This window comes from Ranitomeya variabilis, chromosome 2, assembly GCF_051348905.1.
Source record: "Ranitomeya variabilis isolate aRanVar5 chromosome 2, aRanVar5.hap1, whole genome shotgun sequence".
NCBI classification, from domain to species: Eukaryota; Metazoa; Chordata; class Amphibia; order Anura; family Dendrobatidae; genus Ranitomeya; species Ranitomeya variabilis.
In genome coordinates, this window is record NC_135233.1 from 820,668,146 (window position 1) to 820,681,504 (window position 13,359).

The 13,359-nt window shown below is 38.2% G+C and overlaps 1 protein-coding gene across 1 annotated transcript in view; it reads left to right on the top strand.

The window, feature by feature from the left end:
- BMP5 (bone morphogenetic protein 5) overlaps nt 1-13,359 on the top strand; it is a 450,166-nt gene that overhangs the window by 384,173 nt on the left and 52,634 nt on the right. The window contains exon 4 of the mRNA XM_077290010.1: nt 8,943-9,140. Coding sequence (XP_077146125.1) covers nt 8,943-9,140 — 198 coding nt within the window. The remainder of the gene's footprint in view (nt 1-8,942; nt 9,141-13,359) is intronic.

Consider the following 13,359-nt stretch of genomic DNA (forward strand, 5'->3'; position numbering starts at 1 on the left):
ACTTAGTAGGAGCTCAAAATAGTTTTTCGCATTTGCTTTATCAATTTTGGCCATACATTTTCCATGGGATTGTAGTCATGGATTTATGATTGTGACTCCATTAAATAAACTTTTTTGGCCTTAAGCAATTTAGCCAAAACTGTGGAAACATGCGTAGGGTTATTGTTAATTTCGAAGACATATTTGTAGCCAAGCTTTGACTTCCTGGTTAAGGGCTTGAAATGTTGCTGCAATATCTCTATATAATTTTCCTTCCTAAAAAAACCATCTATTTTGTGAAGTGCACTAGTTCCTCCTGCAGCAAAGCACAAAATGATGATGCAACACCGTGCTTCATGGTTTTGATGGAGTTCCTTGGCTTGATATTCTCCACTTCCATAACAAGTCATTATGGCTAAACAGTTCCATTTTTGTTTCATCGGACCAGAGGACATTTTATCAAAAATTAAGGTCTTTGTATCCATGTAAAGTTGGAAAATGCAGCCTGACTTTTTTTATTTTGAAACACAGGCTTTTTAGGTCATGTCATGTTTTTTTGTTGCTATCAATACTTTTGTACATGCTCCCTCTAGTAACTTTACCAGTGCATCTGCTGCTGCTCTTGAATCAATTTATATTTTTTTCATCAAAGTACGATCATCTCTAGGAACCAGAATGCATCTCCTTCCTAAGTAGTATAATGGCCTCAGGGACACATGGTGTTTAAATGTGAAAATTATCGGTGACGTACTGTATATCAACATTGTACTTTCAAGCATCATTTGGAAATTCTCTGAAACAGACATCTGGACATCCACAATTCTTTTTCTGATGTCTTGGCTGATTTATTTTGATTTTCCCATGATGTCAAACAAAAAGGCCTTGAAGTTAGACCTTAAAATACAGTAAAGCCACGTGTACACCTGCAATTGATGCAAATGATCTCAATTAGCCTGAAAGAAGCCTCTGAATCCAAGGCATAGGTTTTACTAAAATTTTCCAAGCGATTTTAAGGCACATCCAATTTCGTGTATGTAAACTTCTAATCCACTTGGGCTTTGATTTATTGAATTGCAAACTAAATTATCTGTTTAACATTTTTTGGAAAAATTGTTTTTATAATGTACAAAGTAGAAATAGTAGTAATAGAAGTAGTAGCAATTTTCGAAAACCAGAGTTTGATAAACTGGAATTTGTGGAGGCGATATTTATGAGTTGCAATGAGTTCAATTCAGGTGTATGTAAACTTGTGATTTGCTTATACCTAAATATGATATTTACCATGAAGAAATGATTAGTTCAGGTCACGTTAACTGTCCTGCAAAGAACCTTCATCATTAGTTAACACTATTAACTATTAACTATTACTACTATAATCAGCATTTGAATCCCTACTGAATTACGCATGAGTGAAAAGTAGAACTTTGATGATCAACTAAATTAAGTTTGGAAGAACGTTTTAAATTTTAATTACTCTTCCTATTATTCAAGTCTGTACTATGCTGAATTTAATGTAAAGAAATGCAAAAGCACCATAGCGTCTTATCCATGGTAAATGGTTGATAATTAAAGGTAGAACCACTCACCTTATGAGGTTGTATGAGACACAACACTTATAAAGCTATTTATGTAGGGTTGTCCTAAAGAAGGAGTCAGTGGACTCTTTAACGCGATGACAATAAACCTACAATTTTGTCAAAGCACTAATTTTTTCATTTTCTGGAGATCACAGAAACACTTCCAATCCTGCTACTTAGATATGATGAGTTTAATTGTATCTATTACAGTGGCAGATATTTAGTAACTTTTACTTAACCCTTTGTTACCATTGGTGGTAAAGCAATACCCTGTCTGACCAACATCTTAAACCAATTTCAAGTGCTAAACACCTGAAAAAACACATTGTATAAGTAATCATGTATTGAAGTAGGTTAGTTCAAGGTATGGTATTTGGCTAGAACTCGTAATTTCTCTTTTTACAGCAATAAGGCTGCCAGAAGGAGGAAGTCTGAGCTGAATTAATACATTTGTTACAGTGGAAGTCGAATGAAAGCGGCTTTAACCTCAAATCAAGCTGCCTCTTTCATTTATGCCAGTGATAGGCTTTTTTCTAAGAAATAAAGAATTTGGCATGGAGCCACTGTAAGTTTTTTTTAAAGCAAAACCTGGATGGTTATTTGTTTAAGGCTTACATCTATGATTACTTGTGAGTCCTGTCTCTACAAGGATTTTGTTTAATATTGTTTCACATTTGGGATGCAGATGCCCACTATTAGAGCTTGTGGCTATTTTCCATTGTATTACTGCAATGATAGCTATCTGTAATATTAAACACATTTTTTCAATGCATTTTAGAACAACTTTTGAGGACACTGATATTGCCCAGAACGACACATAGTTTTCTAAAACTACCTTGGGTTTTAAAAGGACCTCTGTGTCCCTCTCCTGCCTTGAACAGCTGCACAGCTTCACATGACACTGTCTGTGTTTCATGTGGACACACAAAGTTATTTGAGCTGCCAAAAAAGAACAGGTTTATTTGTAGAGACCGTCCCTCATGCAATCTAAGTGACTTGTTATATTTTTCTTTTGTTCCAGAGAGAGGTATAAGTGTAATATAACAAGATAAATGCTAACTCATAACTTTGTAACATGCCTATGTAACGCAACTTGTGAAAGCAATTGAACGTAACTATGTTATTTTAAAGTTTCATCTATCTTAATGAAAATAATTTACATGACACGTGAAAAAATAGGAGGCAGAAAAAATATGAGCCTTTGACTGTGCCCTTGATGCTTGATCTCTTGTGTTTGAAAGCTTTAAAATTCAAAAGTCTGATAACTTAGAGTAGGATCATATTATTAAACCAATTTCAGCTTAATTCCTTAAAGGGGTTGTCGAGGACTTTTATATTGATGGCCTATTCTTTGGATAAGTCATCAATACCAGATGTTTGGAGGTGTGACACCCAGCACTCCCACTGCTCAGCTGTTCCTGGTGCTGGCAGTGACCAGATGTGATCAGTTATGGAGCTCTGTGGCACAGCTTCATCAACTGTATAGTGACCGTGGCCAGCTGCTACACATCTGCCACTATACAGTTGACAAAGCTGTGCTATGCTGGGCATCTGCGCAACAAAGAACATCCAACCTCTGCCGACACCGGACACAGCTAATTGGTATAAATTGTGAATGCCACGCCCCCACCAATTTTTAATTAATTACCTATCCTAATAATAGTCCATCAATATCAATAAGTTCTGGACAACACCTTTAATGTTTGAGTTATCTAGGTGTTAATATGGCAATGTGCCCACTGTATTCACCATATTCTCTCCAGTCTTTTATAAGAGCTGTATATTCAATAATAATAATAATAAATTAATTAATTAGTTATTTAAAGGCTATGGACACCTATATTTTTCTTGTTTAACTTAAAGGGAATCTGTTGTCATAAAATGACTATTCAAACCAAGTAAATCACCTTACTAATGGTGTCTAAATCCATTGCGGCACTTATCCTTCTTTATTCAAATATGCTAATTAGCTGCATTTGATATACCCTTGTGCATGGCTGAGCAGGTCAGTACACTTTTTCATGTTCAAGCTCATTGGGCTTGCTGATCTAAGAGGCTTTTGAAAGCAGAAGTTAAATACCTGTAAAGATTTAAAGAGGACCTGCCACCAAATGACAGTTTTTTTGTCTTATTGTATTCCTTTTGTCCCCTGAGTATTCAACTTTGTTTCTCTTTTAAAATCCTACACATGGATCAAGAGATATGGACCATTTTCTCTAGCACTGATTTTTATGGTCTTTAAGAAGAATGTGTTGCACACAGGATTCTCTTGGGATGTGTATTTTGGTTGCACCCCTTTGAAAATAAATAAAAAGGCCCACAATGCTGGAATAGTAGGGTGAAATTTCTAAATAAAACCCAGAATATTCAAAAGAACAGGGGGAATCAAATAAAAGCATAAACAGCCCGTGTTTGACCTGCTAACAGCTCCTCTTAACCTTTCTCTACTTTTTAGCATTCTTTCATCTTTTTTGCTTGATTGGATAATGAATGGTAGAATTGGAGCTTTCTTTTAGTACACAGATTGCCATATGCACACATAACTGGAGCAGGAGTTCCAGTGTGAATACAGCTGTGACAGATGTGAGCATGTGAACCACCTAAGAGCTCAAATTAAAGATTTGAAGGAAGAAAATAAAGCTATGAGTGCAATTGACAATCTTACTGGAGAAGAAAACAAAACCTCCTTCAAGATGATGCCACCCATGCCTGCGCAGTAGTAGCTTTCGGAGATAGCCGATAGCAGTAAGATGGTGCTGCCAGTGCATGCACAGTAGCAGCTATCGGATCACAGCTATATACACTGATAGTTGGTGCTGCACAGGTGCGGCGGGTGCCATTTTGAAATTGTTCATTTTTTTTCTAGCTGAATAACATGGAAAACAGTTAATATTGGCACATAAAACATGCAATTATGCTGCAGAGCAGGTGCCATGGCTGGCACCTGCAGTTTTTTTTAAAGTATGTACAGATATTCATTATGCAAGCTAGGATGCAGATCACTGAGGGATTCTAGAAACTGTTCCCAAATGAAATCCTTGTTAGGCCCAAAGGCTCTCTCAGCTATATTTAATTCATAGAGTATGCAAAACTAAAAGCTTTTTTACACAAGATAGGATATCGCTATTATGCAAAAATCCCTAGTTGTGGGATTGATGAGGAATAGTGATGAGCGAGTATGCTCATTACTCGAGTTTCTCCGAGCATGCTCGGGTGGGCTCCGAGTATTTCGGCATGCTTGGAGATTTAGTTTGTGTGGATGCAGCTGCATGATTTGCAGCTGCTAGACAGCTTGAATACATATGGGGATTACCTAATAAATAGTGATGTGCAAATAGCATTGTTGCTCAGGTCTCCCCGAGCATGCTCGGGTGATCTCCGAGTATTTTATAGTGCTCGGACATTTAGTTTTCGTCACCTCAGCAGCATAATTTATGGCTGCTGGACAGCCTGAATACATGTTGGAACAAACAGGTATTCCTCACATGTATTCAGACTTCCCTGACCTTAACCAAATAGAGAATATATGGGGCATTGTCAAGAGGAAGATGAGAGACACCAGACCAAACAATGCAGATGAGCTGAAGGCTGCTACAAAGCAACCTGGGCTTCCATAACACCTCAGCAGTGCCACAGGCTGATTGCCTCCATGCCATGCTGCATTGATGCAGTAATTGATGCAAAAAGAGCCCGGACCAAGTATTGAGTGCATGTACTGAACATGCATTTCAGTAGGCCAACACTTCAGATTTTAAATCATTTTCCAAGCTGCTGTTATAAAGTATTCTAATTTACTGAGATAATGATGTTTGGGTTTTCTTTGGCTGTAAACCATAATCATCAACAATAATAATAATAATAATATATGAGTTTCACTTTTGGTATTGAAGAACTGAAATAAATTTACTTTTTGATGATGTTCTAATTTTGTAGGAAGCACCTTTATGTATATTGGAATTATTTGAAGATTTAGTGGATCCCGACTCTCCCCTATTCATAAGTATCTCTTGTATCATATTTCAAGCATGTAAACTTCTTTCATCTCATTAGTTAGACACACAACCTCCATTAATGGGAAAACTATAATGAAGGATAATAATATTATATGGTTCGAAAGAAAAGTCTATCATAAATGTAACTCTATTCGCAAATTTGAAAAGATATGGAGTCCTTGGTTGGACACGCTAGGGCTGCCCACAAATCTTCACATTAGAGATAGAATATTTATGATGCTATCCCTTGTTAGTCTTCTTTTTTGCTATTTCTACCCCCTTTCTATGAATGTTTTCCTCTGCTATTCTAGAACTGCTCTGAAAATGAAAATGGACTTCACTAGAATGTTGGGATTTGGGTTTAGGGTGACTTAGGGAATCAAAGTTGAGTTACTTTGTTTATGTAATATACTATTAAATTATTAATTCATGCTATTAGAAAGATGGAAAATTTGTGTTTGAAGTTTTTAATAAAAATGACTTGATTTAAAAAGTACCGCACCTCCACCTTGCTGATGTCTGAATCAAAGTGAAGGTCTGTGCCCATTATTGATCCAGCAACTGGCCAACCTTATGGTTCATCAAGAGTCACTCTAATCTCATCAATTCCTAAGACCAATCCGTCTTCAGATATTTCTTGGCCCACTCTTGACTTTTCAACTTATGTGTTTTTTCAGTGGTGGACAGATTTCAGCTTTCCTTACCTTGATCACGTCTTCTTTAAACATTGGCTGTTATTGTACATCTTTTTTTCTCACCAAGTTTTTTGTGAACCTGTTGACTATTTACAGCAAAACTTTTGATGATTCTGTTATCACATTCTAATATCTTAGCAATTTCAAGAGTGTTGCATCCCTCTGAAAGACTTATAACAACTTTTTTATTTTTACAGTCAGGTAAATCTCATCTTTGACCCACTTAGCTGGAGGAAAACAAGCTGTCTAATAATTTTGAACACCTCAAAAAATGGTGCTGATATCCTTAGGCCATACCCTTCCTTATTATACAATTATACATCACCTCATCTGCTTCAGACCAATAAGCATTCAAGTTTGATACCACCAAACAATAGAATTCTAAAGGCGCAGACAGACAGCTGTAAAACTCATGTGATTGCAATGCAATCCTCGCTGTCTGCTCTACCAACCTGAGCTTGACAGCAGCATAGAAATACATCATGCTGTCATGTTCAGGTCAGGAGACATGCCTGGCCAGTCTGTGCACTGTATTGTGATCATCGCATGAGTTACATGGCTGTCTGTATGTCCCATAAGCTGAATAATCACCTCTTCTTGAACAACATTTCAATTGGTAGAGATGCGCTTTAAATCTTTTCTAAATTCTTATGTCTTGCCGCCTGGAGGTATAAGAAGGCTGCGTCAATCTGAGTGGTGGAGGCCCGTATCTAAGACTCTAGGCAAATGAAGCTTGTGTCATTTTTGAGCCCTGTAAATAGAATCAATGTACGAAAGCTTGCTACTGTAAGTATCATTTTTCTCAATGACTTGCCCAAAAAAGAGAGAGCAAAAAAAACTAGTATGTATTTGTCATCAGAAATACTGCAAATATAATGCCTATTTACATAAGTTAATAGAAATTACGATAAATATTTACACATACTGTTCCTAATTCAACTTTGGTAGTTTATCTTCAAAACAAACCATTAAGTTCGTACAATTGCTACAATCATTATAATTTCTGCTTCAGTTCCTTTAAGCTTAATTATCTTGAATGCTAGTTGTCGGTATGCAATCTGGAGGTTTTTACTTTTCATTTAAAGGAATTCAAGGATAAATGTTTGTATACATATGCTGCATTGCTAGGTAAATGTAGCTTATTTTATAGTTAATCAAGCCAGCTGTGAATGTATAAAGTAGAGTGAGAGATCATTTCCACTACATGAATATTTATAAATTATTGCTTTTAGCATTTTTGTATAAATGTAGCTTTACTGGTGATTAAAACAAAATTACCTGAAAGTGCTTTTTTGATCCTCATTTCAAGGACCATCAATGTTAAAATCTTGGCAAATTTTTTTTTCAAAAAGATGTAGTCAATTTTATTTAATCCTCCAGATCTTTACTAGACCTTCACTAACAGGAAATGCAGATGTAAGAAGTTGTCCTATGATTAATATCGATATTGCTTTTGTGACCGTTTGCATGCACCATGTCTGGAATCGCAGCAGAGACTCATTCGCTTTGACAAAAGCGGAGATGTTTTGACAAAAAAAATCAAACTCTCTTTGCACCTTTAAATGGGCTGTCCCCTTCTCACTCTAATTTTTGCCTGTTAAAATAAAAACACCCATACTTCTGTGATAGCACTGTTCAAGTGGTGTTGTCACTCGTGTTCCCGGAGCTCACGTGAGGTTATAACATGTGAGCCCTGCACCCAATCAGCACTGGAGTCACTTTCCCCTTCTACAGACATATACATAATCAAGACGTGATGAGTGACCAGAAGCAGCTCTCACCTCCTCTGCATTACTTATATATCCAAAGGTGGGGACAGCGATCCCACCGTTGATTGGGCACAGGGCTCACATGTCATAACAACCTCAAGAATGCAAGTGCCAACATCACTGTAACGGTGTCGGTACAGGAGTTGAGTATACTCACCTCTTTAACACTCAATCTGCAAACACATAAAATCCACGAAACATACATATTTTATTATAAAAATACATATATTTAATGATAAATAGGTTTTCTGTGTATGTTTACATTGTAGTCATTCAAATTTCACAGAATAATTTTTTTTCATTTTGTAGAAGAGTTAGCACCATGAACATGCAAAGTTATGCAAAGATGTTTCAATCAGAAGTTTCATGCACTCTATTAGATTAGGCCACTTTCACACTTCTGCCATTTGGCCAGCGTCGCAATGTGTCATTTTGGAGAAAAAACTCATCCTGCAAAGTTGCCCGCAGGATGCGTTTTTTATCCATAAACTTGCATTAGCGACGCATTGCGACATATGGCCATACGTTGCATGCATCGTCCACTGGATGCGTCGGGTTTTGTCGGACCACTGTCTTGGAAAAACCTTCAAGGGAATGTTTTTCCGTACGTCGCATCCTGTGTTTCACACTGCGCATGCCCAGCAGAAAATATCGCTCTCACGATCTTTCCTGCTCAGCAAAGCAGACGGAAATGTGAAAGCAAACACTTCCATCGGTACGTCGCGCCGACACTTCGTGATGGCCCCATACCGATGGAAGTGTAAAAGAAGCCTTACAAGTTCCCAAACGACAACAAGTTGTGTTGAGCTACAGTAGAGCATCCATCAAAGTCTGGGGCCATAATGTGTCACTGCTTTACTCACTCTGCTGTATACATGATAACCAAATCTGAGTGAATAATAATGAATGTTATTTTTTATTCTCTTTTAGGCAGGAGTGTCAATGTTAAGTCATTGGGTCTTGTTGGCAGACATGGCCCTCAGTCAAAGCAGCCTTTTTTAGTTGCCTTCTTCAAGGCAAGTGAAGTTCTTCTTCGCTCAGTCAGAGCTGCAAATACAAAAAGGAAAAAACAAGACAAAAACAAGTCTCCAGCTCAACATGATGCATCTAAGATGCCCACCAATGCAGGCAAGTATATTATAAATCACAATTTAATAAGTAACATATGGTATACGGTAGGAAACAACTGTGACTGGCAGATAACATGACTTTAGCTCTGACTTACCTGTGTAGCTATATCATACTTTGAAATGTCCATAATGCAATTAACTAATTATTAAGCAGATGTACAATCATAAAATATGCTTCATGGGTGTAATTCTCCACAAATATGTACAATATGTTTGATTTAGTTGTATTTAGATGGGTTGTCTACCTCTTTTCATTTAAAAATATTGTTTTCCAATGATGTTCTTAAAATAAAGGAAAAAAACATAGTCACCAACAGTTCCTCATTACTGCTATCAGTGTTACCTACCAGTTTCCTCGCTTTTTTTGTGTACTGGGTGGGTTATGTCAAGTCATGTGACTGCTGCTGCCAATAAGTGATTGAAACATAACTGCTGGGGCCACTGATTTTTTGCAATGATCACATGCTAAGTCAGAAGAGAAAGTCTCCTTTCTTTCTCTTCACACTGGATAGCATGTGATCGCTGTAGTCAATAAGTTGTTGCATTAGTGATGGTTTGGTAACTGAGGTGGCCACTGATTGGCTGCAGCAGTATGGGTTAAGTACATGAATATATATATATATATATATATATATATATATATATATATATATATATACATATATATATATATATATATATATATATATATATATATATATATATATATATACACATGTGGTGACCCAAAAAACATTACTAATGTATGTTATATGTCATATGGTAAGTGTGTTCTCTATTCCTAACATGATTACACTTGTAACATCGGCTCCCCATCTTGCCTTGGGAGGAGGTAAATTATTTAATACTATGCTACCCACTCCTGCCTTGTTTTGGTATTACAACTTGCAGTACTATGCTGCCCTCTTTTGCCTTAGTTTGGCATTGCACTTGTTTTTCTGATTTGAAAATATGTGGCAGTTGGAGGTGGTGAGTGGGGGACGAAAAAGGTTGCGTTACAGGTGGTTTTGGTGAGGAGAGTAGGTGGAAAATTGGGGCTCCTGGATTGGGACATGCGGGGAGTACAAATAGCACCCTATTCGGAGCGCCCTGTTTTTACAGCAACAGAGTACTGAGACAAGAGAAGGAACTGCAGAACTGCACAGCAGATTCCCCGGATACTCCAATTCAATTAAGGTCGGCTGATCCTTCCCCTTCACGCAGCACAGTTTGTCAAATGGAAAGTTACCACCATCCCAAGGCCAGGACCAAGAAAAGGCTTTGACCGTCGCAATGTGTACGAAAAATTTTATCGGCTACCCATGACTGTTATATATTGAAAAAATATTAGAATTGTTACCCATCTTCAGTAAAGTTCATCTTTCAAGTTTGCACGGGACCCCCGGTGCATGCTTCTTTCGTCCGTGGCCTCATACCTTGCATGCATCGACATAACTCTCAGTTTCATATATCCGTCGTCTCCCCCTTTATAATTGCCACCTAACCTAGGGATTGTTAGAGCCATCGGAGTTACCGTGACTGAACCATCCTCTGAGATACTAGGCCCTGCATCTCACAAGGTGGTGCGTCATACATAGGGTTGAGCGACTTTTCATTTTTTGAGATCGAGTCGGGTTTCACGAAACCCGACTTTCTCAAAAGTCGGGTCGAGTGAAATCGGCCAATCTTATTGAAAAGTCGGTGTCGGGGATCGGCCAAAACACGAAACCTAATGCAATTCAATGGGGAAGCATACTTTTTTAATATTTGCTTCAGCGCGATAATGTTGAAAAGCCGGTAATTCAATTGCCGGCTTTTCATTTCTCCTGCCTAAACCCGACATGATATGAGACATGGTTTACATACAGTAAACCATGTCATATCCCCCTTTTTTTTGCATATTCCACACTACTAATGTTAGTAGTGTGTATGTGCAAAATTTCGGCGCTGTAGCTATTAAATTTAAGGGTTAAATCGCGGAAAAAATTGGCATGGGCTCCCGCGCAATTTTCTCCACCAGAGTGTTAAAGCCAGTGACTGAGGGCAGATATTAATAGCCAGGAGAGGGTCCATGGTTATTGGCCCCCCCGTGGCTAAAAACTTCTGCCCCCAGCCACCCCAGAAAAGGCACATCTGGAAGATGCGCCTATTCTGGCACTTGGCCACTCTCTTCCCACTCCCGTGTAGCGGTGGGATATGGGGTAATGAAGGGTTAATGCCACCTTGCTATTGTAAGGTGACATTAAGCCAGATTAATAATGGAGAGGCGTCAATTCTGACACCTATCCATTATTAATCCAATTGTATGAAAGGGTTAAAAAACACACACACACACATGATTAAAAAGTATTTTAATGAAATAAACACACAGGTTGTTTTAATATGTTATTGCTCTCTCAATCCACCTGAAGACCCTCGCTTGGAAAAATAATAAACCAACAATGTACATACCCTCTGATGAACTGTCACGTCCATCGAGGTAAATCCATCTGAAGGGGTTAAAATAGTTTACAGGCAGGAGCTCTCCTATAATGCAGCTGTGCTCGTGCCTGTAAACCCTGGGGAATGAAGGAAATGTAGGTCAATGACCTATAGTTACCTTCAGTCGCGGTGATGCGCCCCCTGGTGGATGTCCTCATGAACTGCAGACTGGGAACTTTTTCCCACGCTCCAGGTCATATGAGGACATCCACCAGGGGGCGCATCACCGCAACTGAAGGTAACTATAGGTCATTGACCTACATTTCCTTCATTCGCCGGGGTTTACAGGCACGAGCACAGCTGCATTATAGCAGAGCTCCTGCCTGTAAACTATTTTAACCCCTTCAGATGGATTTACCTCGATGGACGTGACAGTTCATCAGAGGGTATGTATATTGTTGGTTTATTATTTTTCCAAGCCAGGGTCTTCAGGTGGATTGAGAGAGCAATAAAATATTAAAACATCCTGTGTGTTTATTTCATTAAAATACTTTTTAATCATGTGTGTCTGTGTTTTTTAACCCTTTCATACAATTGGATTAATAATGGATAGGTGCCAGAATTGACGCCTCTCCATTATTAATCTGGCTTAATGTCACCTTACAATAGCAAGGTGGCATTAACCCTTCATTACCCCATATCCCACCGCTACACGGGAGTGGGAAGAGAGTGGCCAAGTGCCAGAATAGGCGCATCTTCCAGATGTGCCTTTTCTGAGGTGGCTGGGGGCAGATGTTTTTATCCACGGGGGGCCAATAACCATGGACCCTCTCCTGGCTATTAATATCTGCCCTCAGTCACTGGCTTTACCACTCTGGCGGAGAAAATTGCGCGGGAGCCCACGCCAATTTTTTTCGCGATTTAACCCTTAAATTTAATAGCTACAGCGCCGAAATTTTGCACATACACACTATTAACATTAGTAGTGTGGAATATGCAAAAAAAAGGGGGATATGACATGGTTTACTGTATGTAAACCATGTCTCATATCATGTCGGGTTTAGGCAGGAGAAATGAAAAGCCGGCAATTGAATTACCGGCTTTTCAACATTATCGCGCTGAAGTAAATATAAATATATATATATATATGTGTCTCTATGACATATATATATATATATATATATATATATATATATATACAGTACAGACCAAAAGTTTGGACACACCTTCTCGTTTAAAGATTTTTCAGTATTTTCATGACTATGAAAATTGTACATTCACACTGAAGGCATCAAAACTATGAATTAACACATGTGGAATTATATACTTAACAAAAAAGTATGAAACAACTGAAATTATGTCTTATATTCTAGGTTCTTCAAAGTAGCCACCTTTTGCTTTGATGACTGCTTTGCACACTCTTGGCATTCTCTTGATGAGCTTCAAGAGGTAGTCACTGGTAGTCAATCTTGAAGGAGTTTGCAGAGATGCTTAGCACTTGTTGGCCCTTTTGCCTTCACTCTTAAAAATCTTTAAATGAGAAGGTGTGTCCAAACTTTTGGTCTGTACTGTATATATATATAAAAAACGAAACCCGACTTTGGATTACAGATCGTGTACCGCCGACCCGATCCCAGAGTGGGATCGGGACGGGTTTCACGAAACCCGACTTTGCTAAAAGTCGGCGACTTTTGAAAAGTGCCGATCTGTTTCGCTCAACCCTAGTCATACACACATGGTCAAAATTGTTGGTACCCCTCCTTTAATGGCAGAAAAACCCACAATGGTCACATAAATAACTTGAATCTGACAAAAGT